This window comes from Pieris napi, chromosome 12, assembly GCF_905475465.1.
Source record: "Pieris napi chromosome 12, ilPieNapi1.2, whole genome shotgun sequence".
Lineage (NCBI taxonomy): Eukaryota > Metazoa > Arthropoda > Insecta > Lepidoptera > Pieridae > Pieris > Pieris napi.
Genome location: NC_062245.1, coordinates 9,840,208 through 9,849,336, shown reverse-complemented (window position 1 = coordinate 9,849,336; position 9,129 = coordinate 9,840,208). Strand labels below are relative to the sequence as shown.

Here is a 9,129-nt window from a genome sequence, read left to right as displayed (position 1 = left end):
ACTAAAAAAATACAAGATAAATATCACGATAAATATCACGATAATTATCGAGCGTGTAGCATTCGCCTATGAACGCATCCCTACTTGTCAGTGTTAGTGACGACACAGTGCTCTCAGTGTCAGTTCCGACACCAGCAATCACGGACGGATTCTTTGACAACGATATTTTTTGTCGGATCACTGATATGTGAATCGGCCCTTATAGGATGTTTTAAGCGATTAAAATCAATTTTGAAATTAAAAAAATATATAATTAATTAAAATATTATTTCAATAATCCCATGAGGTCCCAAAGTATCTTAATAATGAATTAATTTTAGTGTCGAAAACCACCCATATTTAAACTTGTATGTAAAATTATATTAAAATAGATTTTATATTGCTACTTAATTAAGAATTATATGTGCAATTACAATATAAACATACTCTATAATGCATAGTATTTAAATAAACTACCTGCAGTGTTTATGGGTTTAATAAAAGTACATATTTTACTTTATTATTTATTTTACACACACACATCAATTCTTATGATAATGTCAATTCAAATAAACATACCACTGGTAACTGCTAATTGTTTAAACTTATTTGAGATTGCAATATCTAATGAACACATGATCATAAATTTAACATCCATAAACAATATACAGTAGAGGTATTATCATTACTTTATACAATTCATTCCAATCAGACAGAAGTTTAAAAAATATTAATAGGTATTGCTAAAAATAAAATAAGTAATATTAAAACATTTTATAAGCTGCAGCTATATTTCATGTTTGTGCCTTCAATACCTAAGCTTTTGATGGATATATTTGAGTCATGTTTCATATAATGTACACTTAAACCTATAAAATTCAACTACTACAAAAATCAATAATTTCACATTTTTAAAGCTATATGAGGAAGTGGAAAACAAAATCAGTTACAAAGTTTCTAGAGAAATTCAATCAAATCCTAAAATAAAAAATTAATATTTTTTTCTTGTGGTACAATTACTATTATACATGTACCTTCCAAATTCCAGTATTCCAGTATTGTTAAAGATTCAGCTAAGTGTCTCAATCTCATACACTGTAGTTTAAAATACCAACTCCCCATATTTAAGTGAAATACTGATATAATAATAAGAATGCTAATTATCCTAAACAAAGTTTTTAATACTATTTATTTTTTCCTATGATAAGGATGCCGCCGTTTGAATGAACTGTTTGTTTTATTTGATTGGTGCTGTTTAAGCTGATATTGAGTTATAACTGGAGCTTCATTAGCAGCTAATTTATTAATAACAAAATCATCTCCAGCTTTCATATTTTCTAATAATTTTAGTTTAGCCTCAATAGTCTGGATTGCAGTTTTCTTGCTTACTTTTAGTTCTGGTTTGCCAGCTGTCAGTGCAGATATACCTAATTCTGGTTTTGGTTTCTCTTGATCCTCCTATTAAGACAAAAAAAAAATACTTAATCCACAATTCTCTGTCTTACCAAACAGAGACCACAGAGCTACATACAAATATTCATTAATCATTTAAATGTCCATATATTTCCCATGAGATATAATATTTTTATTAATACTAATGAATAAATATAGCGTGTTAATGTGTGAATTTCTGTAGCTCTAACTGAGATAGATGTAAATAATAAAAAACTTTATTTACATAACAATAACACAAAATAGCAAAAATAATAAAAGACAATAATAGCCATTACTGCTAAATGCAGTTTCTTCTAGACAACCCTCAATGATATTGTATCTTGCACCTTACAATTGGCTATGTCTGATTAGTGAAACATAGAACTTCTCAGGTACATATGCAATTTACTTGAACTTGAACAAATTAGGAAACTTCAAAAAAAAGGTATAAAAAATTTAACTTACTGAAGCGTTTTTAGCAAACTTCACACAAATTCTTCTGTTCCCCAATAGCTGACCATTTAAGGAGCTCATTGCCTTTATAGCATCTTGCCTTAACTTATATGTCACAAAGGCAAACCCCCTTGGCTGACCAGCATTCGGCCCACTCCGGTGGAATAACATGTCCAACTTCTCGATATTACCATACACACGGACCATTTTCAGTAGTTGATACCGGTAATAAAAAGTGAGTATAGTTTAATAAAATTGAATTGTTGTATTAAAACAATTGTTAACCAATGGAAAAATCAAAACTAAGAATTTCATGTTCTTACAAGGTAAGGCAAATTACGGAAATGAAAAAATATCGTAGTAACAACTATTTACCGATAATGAAACTTACTTAAAAGTTTAAGAATTTAGTTTGAAAGCAGTTTCCTGCAAAGGATGTCACCTTTAATAATACTAACAAGCAAGGGCGGATCCAGCTTTGGCGCCAGGAGGGGGTCACATAGTCGTGGTCAAGTCAAGAACTTATAATTTAATTTTGATTAAATTATAAGTACAAGAAAATACCCCAAGTATGTTCCGCGATTTTTTGTAGTTTTCGAGTTATAATATTTTTTGTGTTTTTTGAAAGTTTTCTGCCAGCGAGGTTTCAAAAATTCCTGTCTTTTTTTATTGTAGATTTTTGCAGTTTTTTTTCTGTGAAATGATTGTCTTAAATGTTGGTTAAATAAAAAAAATCTCAGCTTCCTACAATTAGTTAAAACTACTCAAAAAAGGTTTTAAAGTTAGAAGTTTAGTTTTTAGCTGGATTTGTCCAAACATTCGACTTCAATTTATAAATTCAAAAAGAAGTTTCCATAGGTTCTGGCTAAGTTTAGAAACTCCGCAGGGTTTGGGGATTTTTCAAAGAGCTGGTTTACCCGAAGGAAAGCTACTTTTTTTTACGGGTATTAAAATCACATTATAAAGTTTAATTTACCATAAGAATAATAAAAGTAGAAAAAAACCATTTTTAGCCTATCCACCAAAAATAATCCACCGATTACAACAAAAAAAGACCAATTAAGTACCATTTTTTCTATGATTTTGGTAGCTTAGAACCCTGTGGATTTTTTAAACTTAGCCAGAAGCCATGGAAACTTCTTTTTGTATTTTTAAATTGAAGTCATTCGACTTTGGGCGAATCCAGCTAAAAACTTAACTTCTAACTTTAAAACCTTTTTTGAGTAGCTTTAACTAATTTTAAGAAGCTGGGATTTTTTTTCTTGAACATCATTTAAGGCAATCATTTAACAGGAAAAAAAACTGCAAAATACCTACAACAAAAAATGATATGAAGTTTTGAAACCTCGCTGGCAGAAAACATTCAAAAAACACAAAACACAAACTCGAAAACTACAAAAAATCGCGGAACATACATGGGGTATTTTCGTATGCCCCTAGGTGTGAGGAATCTAAATAAAATTATTGACGTGACTAGTTGGACCAGTCTTTATACACGTTCATATTACCATCTTCTCTTGAAGACATCCAGAGAAACACTATCACGTATTTTTTTTAAGTGGAATCACGCTGTTGGCCTTTAGGGCCTTTACAGCTCAGCTCGGGCTGTTTTGGCGAGCTTAGCTCCGCCTGACTATCACGTACGGAATGAGGCAGCCCATTTATATCACATAACCGTGGTGAATGTTTTGTCATAACAGCTAGAGGTATGTCGAGGGGTATTACGCTAAACTCCGCAAAAGTGAAGAGATGGTACGACAAGGGATTCCGTCAAACAAAATAGAAACAGACAAAATACATATATTTTAATAACTAAATCAATTTTTCTTTAACGTGTTTTCCCGAAACGCGTTATTACGTTATTTACGTCAACGGGTACGTTTTTATGAACGTGGAGTAGTGCCAGTCCGGTTAGGCGATCTTCAACCATTGAAGATCTTAGCCACGATTTAATTCTGCGCAACGTAGAGAAAGACCTTTCTGCTGTCGCTTCGCTGACAGGGTAGTGAATCCAGTTTTCCTATATTAGGATACATATTGATGTCTCAATTTAAAATAATACTATGTTATGATATGTTGAAGTTTAGTCGTTCCGATTCCGATTGAGGTAAGGTCTAGCTAGACGTTTCATAGTCGACAAGCGCGCGCAAGTGTGGCGCGGAAAATTCATTTTTCGATGCGTTCGTTCCCAAACGTTTGCCATCATACAAAGTTATTATATTATATTAAATTAATTAAATATTGAAGGTATGTAGTTACATATAATCTGTATGGTGACAAATTGATATATAAAATCATTATGTTCAATTAGTGGTCCAGCTAAGTCCTGCTCAGGGGGGGGTCATGACCCCCATGACCCCCCCCCTGGATCCGCCGTTGCTAACAAGTAGATAGATGGAAACATACTCATTAACTCTAGTATCCAAATTTCCAATCCAAAGCCTTTTATCGCAGACATCAGTGTGCTGCACCGGTTCCAGACTTAGTGGTATCTAAAAAGTATTATGCTCATGTATAGGTACATCATCTTTACTTAGGAGTTAATTGTTTTTTCGTAATACTGTAATGACATTCAGCATCTCGAACTGCCAACTTGTCCTATAATTATTGAATTGAAAGTTCCTACTTATAATAGGACTACTGACTAGTAAATAATGATAATGTTCGTTCCAGTAGCTTCGGTAACCCTACGAATTTTTATATAGTATTTCCTGTTATTTAAGAAATGAAATGTTTACCGTTGCGCTGTCCATATTTTGGCACGGCGTAATGCCTGTGCCTGTTATCCTCCGCTTGCAAATTCTCTAGAAAAAGAATTGAACAGCCCTTCACAACAGAATTCTTAACTTTTCAAAATTGATCATTACATCAGATTAGGTTGTACACTTTTAGAAATCAACAAAAAAGCTATAAAGTAGAAACATTAGAATCAATACGCGACAGTACGAACGTAATTTAATCTTTTTAGTAATAAATTGAAATATGTTATTTTTAATTGTAAATTTAGTCAAATGTCTACCACAAATCACAATGACCACAAACTATGGTCCATCCTAAAGTTGAAACTTAAATGAAAATTGACAATTGTCTGATGACATAAAAAGGCAAAAGCACAGATGTACATTTTATTTACCACGTTTACGTTTGTCACGATGTAAAGCTCATACATTCCTAAAGCATACAATAAAACACTCAAGTATGATTAAATAAAAAACCTAGCTAGTAACTGCGGTAAATTATAAACAAAAGAATATGTTGAATCTTTATCCTGAAACGCCATCCTAATGTAAATAAAACAATGTTTAACGGACTAGTTGAAATCTAGAATATTTTAAAAATCAAATATCAAAATGATTTTTTTAAATATAAGAATTATATTTAATTAGGTATATTAATGGCATAGAAAGGTTCACAACACTATGCAAAACAGTGTCACCGTATAATTTTGTCACTTAACTTACTTTAACATACATGTTACATACGAACAATACACATCAAGCATCAGAATTTGATATATTATTTTATGACCACCAAGCTCAAAAGGACACGAGTGTGAATAAGGTGTCCTATGTCTATACAGTATACACATAAGTCATATAGCGTTTAGAGCCAAATAGTTACTTTTATGTGGATCGTTTGTATAATGCTTACTCTAAAGTCTAAAATAAGAATAAAACGTATAGTGCTTTTCATGAAAGAAGTCCCGCGGTGATTTTTGGAACTAAATTTGACAGGTCGGCAATGTTGTCATTCGTCGATGTTATCAAGTTCGTTTGTTGTGGTAGATTTTTGTGAATTTTTAACTAGCTTAGTGCATTTTGAAGATTGATTACAATGCCAAAAGTTGTAAAAAGTTCGGCTCGAGAAATTATATTAAAGGTGAAAGAGTTCTGTGAAGCGGAACATAAGAATCAAGGTGTTTTAATACCACTAAACAATGTTCGGAAGAGAATTGCCGCCATAACAGGTACTTTTTAGAGTTGCCATTTAATAATTTTTTGCTGTATTGATGGGACTTTTATGATATAAATTCGTTTTTGCGACAAAATTGAACAAATACATAACGTGATGAAACTATATAATTTCATCATAAACTTAAAGTTACTATTATTTTTAACTGTTCATAATTTAATTGCAGGTGTGTCAAAGAAAACTGTAACAAAAAATTGTAATCCAACAATTATGCATTAAAAACTCTGAATAAAAATTGTATTGCTTTTCTTTACCCTATATCTTTTATTATCTATTATCTTTTCCCTGTAAGTAGGTAGAACACCGCTAATATAAGTAAATAAAAATATAATTTTTACATAACATAAATATTGTTTCATCGAAGTATGCAGAAAATAGTATTATTTGATAAATTACATCTGCTAAATGTAAATAAAATAGGTAATTTTTTTACTCATAAATGGCAACATTACGTCATGCGATTGCAGCGCCGCGTCTGGGGACTGGGGGACTTCTTTCATGAAAAGGACTATAACTCATATGTGATCTGTATAACTTACAATATATAAAAACAATTGTCACAGATTCAATAGAGGTAAATAATAAAAATGAAATTCAGACGTGAGACTTAGCGCGAACTATCAGTAATCCATATACATATCTACTTCATCTGTGAACAAAACATAATACATAAGTATATATTCCAAACACGAATCGAATGCGCAGTTTCCTAACTTAAAAAAAGTTAAAAATCACAAATTCAAATACAACTGTTGTCTGGATTCGTAAGTATATATCCTCCTATGACAGTAATAAACATAATGAAGAAAACTATTAATAACAATTTACCTGGAACTCTGCCTTCATCAAATGTAATAGACAGTAAATTTGTTGATTTATCCTCAAAATATTTACCAGAACTACTAGAATTACGTGACCGTCAATTAAAATTGCTAAAGAACAAATTGTTTATTGAAAAGCTACCAGACAAAGGATTAAAGATTCATTCTTTATACAATAAAATAGAAAATGAAATAAAATTAAAACAAGATGAGGAACAAGCATGTTCTCTGTTCAGCAAAATGAAATTAGAATCAATTGATAAAAGCTCTATGCAAGACATCGAATGGAAAGGAAAAGTAGCCTATGATAATAAAGATACTTATTTAGATTCCGATGATGACAGTGAACCCGAGGATGTTTTTAATATTTTAAGCCAAAATACAGCTGATAAGAAAATAGTTAAAATACTAAATTCACAGAAACCTTTAATAACAACTGAAGATCTCATAAACATAGAAGAAGTACCACATGTTAAATATTTAGTCAAAATAACTGAGGAAAATATTAAACTAAAACCCCATGGTCAGTTCAAGCCATATAAAACAACAATATCTGATGTTCATAAACCAGAAAAAGAAATTCAGAGGAAAAAACATAAAAATTGGGAAATAACATCTGCTACACCACCTCCAATAGTTCATGCTCCAGCAAAAGTTTTGTCTATAAAGGAATCTCTAAAGCTTCAACGAGAATATAACATACATTTAAAAGATATTGAAACCCAGCATGCCGCTAAAAAGTTATTCGCAAAGGCTGGTGTTAAAATGCCTGAATTACCTATAGACACTTCTAAGTTTGGAGAGTATAGATCTAAAATGGACAGTGATGATTCTGATGGCTCAGAATCAGATACTGAAGGGAGTGACAAAGAAGTTCTTGATGAGGAACCAGAAAGAGGTGGTGTCATATTTACAGTTATGAAATGATTATTGTATTAAATAATTATGGAATTGAGATAATCAAGAGTCTTGTGTAAATATTCACACACATAAGAAAGTGTTAAGTGTTTGCCTAGCAGAGCTACATAGGAAAATATATTTAAAATAAACATTTCTGTTACTTCTATGTGTTATCCTATCCTATATATATACAATTATACATATTATATAATATGATTTTTTGATATTAACTAAAAAAAATAATGTAGAGATTAGGTTTTTACTACTTATTGGGCGTGCCATATGACTATACCATACCTTATGCTGAGAATATGTGATTTTATACCAAAAATGATTTTATAGCCAAAGCTTTTAAGTGAAATTTAAATAAATTAATAAGGAACTCTTAAATAAATGCATTTACGTTGATAGGATCGCCATACAAAAGTATGACCAATTATTGGTAACAAATTATATTAAGCAATAAGTGTACTTTTTAGAGCAGCCTTGGAGAAACACGCGTAGTTCTTATTACAATGCATAGTTAAGAACAACATACAAAAAAAGTGTATACTGCTCTATACTTGGTAGCTTACAACTAATATTAGTTATTTATTATCACGCTTCCATATTTAACTTTCTGTTTGGCCAATTCATTATTTTGTTTTATCTCATCTTAATTCGTCACTCGCGAATCGCAAACGTTTCAAATCGCTCGACAAGCGGACTTCAAGAGTTCGGCTTCGGCTGACGGCTATATTCGCGTGCTAGCGCGCGCAGTGATAGTACGTGTTAGAAGTCAAGATCGATTTAATTGTGTGTGATATTTATTTCGTTTAGAAAATGCCACCTACTTCAAATGCTGTTATGGGAATTGACGACGACCAAAGGTTTGCATTAATGAAGGTATGTATATACATATTTATTTTCTCGCTTCTTTTTAACAATGAAACCTATTTTATTTACACTAGCCAAAAGGTTTAGCTAAGTAGGCAAAAGTTACGGTAAACGCAAATCTGTAATAAATTATTAATGACTCTGACTGCTGGATATGATATTTTTATTATATTATGTGGACATTTAATAGAAATACAAAAAAAATAGACATGGAACGAATTTTTTTTTTTTAATTTATTAAAAAGTTTAAAGCTGCCTAGTTAGCGTAAACAATTTCCAGCATTATACTTGTCTCTAAACTTCATTATGTAGTTATTCCAGTCACATCATATACCCCTCCTTTCCGAAGAACACGTTTTGGCCAATACTCACTTAATCCGGATTAAACACACCTACAAATTAACAGATAGGTCGAACTGGTCGAAGCATTCAGTTGCTCACCATGTAAAATTCTTGTTGTTATAGTCCTTCATATTTTTGTTTATTCTATATATCCATATGTAGGTATGTGGTTAAATCTTTAATGCGAATTGTTATGATGCGTCTGGCGAGGTGCCTATTTGTGCCGCCGAGCGTTGGCAAGCTTTTTGAACACATAAGTTTATTTAAAATTTATTATGAATTAAATTGATTTTTGCTACGTTCCAACCATGTTGTAAAAAACCGTTTATTGGTACATATACATTTTTGTCGC

The 9,129-nt window shown here is 31.4% G+C and overlaps 3 protein-coding genes across 3 annotated transcripts in view; 2 read left to right on the top strand and 1 right to left on the bottom strand.

Annotated features, from left to right (window-relative positions):
- Positions 1-1,034: 1,034 nt before the first annotated feature.
- Positions 1,035-4,904, bottom strand: LOC125054510 (probable RNA-binding protein 18). The gene is made up of 4 exons (XM_047656460.1): positions 4,605-4,904; positions 4,269-4,358; positions 1,879-2,085; positions 1,035-1,437 (listed from the first exon to the last, which is right to left on the bottom strand). Exons 1-4 carry the CDS (start codon positions 4,617-4,619, stop codon positions 1,168-1,170), a joined length of 582 nt encoding a protein of 193 aa, XP_047512416.1. The 5' UTR covers positions 4,620-4,904; the 3' UTR covers positions 1,035-1,167.
- A 1,505-nt stretch (positions 4,905-6,409) lies between these two features.
- LOC125054509 lies at positions 6,410-7,721 on the top strand. The gene has a single exon (XM_047656459.1). It carries the CDS (start codon positions 6,621-6,623, stop codon positions 7,584-7,586), a length of 966 nt encoding a protein of 321 aa, XP_047512415.1. The 5' UTR covers positions 6,410-6,620; the 3' UTR covers positions 7,587-7,721.
- Positions 7,722-8,280: 559 nt separating this feature from the next.
- LOC125054508 (SEC14-like protein 2) overlaps positions 8,281-9,129 on the top strand; it is a 28,350-nt gene continuing 27,501 nt past the window's right edge. Inside the window, exon 1 of the mRNA XM_047656457.1 lies at positions 8,281-8,444. Coding sequence (XP_047512413.1) covers positions 8,382-8,444 — 63 coding nt within the window. The 5' untranslated portion in view covers positions 8,281-8,381. The remainder of the gene's footprint in view (positions 8,445-9,129) is intronic.

Coding starts and splice junctions, on each gene's coding strand:
- LOC125054510 (XM_047656460.1), bottom strand. Junction 2,086..4,268: donor ATACTAGAGTTAATGAGTAT/GTTTCCATCTAT, acceptor TATTACCGGTAT/CAACTACTGAAAATGGTCCG. Junction 1,438..1,878: donor AGTTTGCTAAAAACGCTTCA/GTAAGTTAAATT, acceptor TTGTCTTAATAG/GAGGATCAAGAGAAACCAAA.
- LOC125054509 (XM_047656459.1), top strand. CDS start 6,621: ATGACAGTAATAAACATAATGAAGAAAACTATTAATAACAATTTACCT.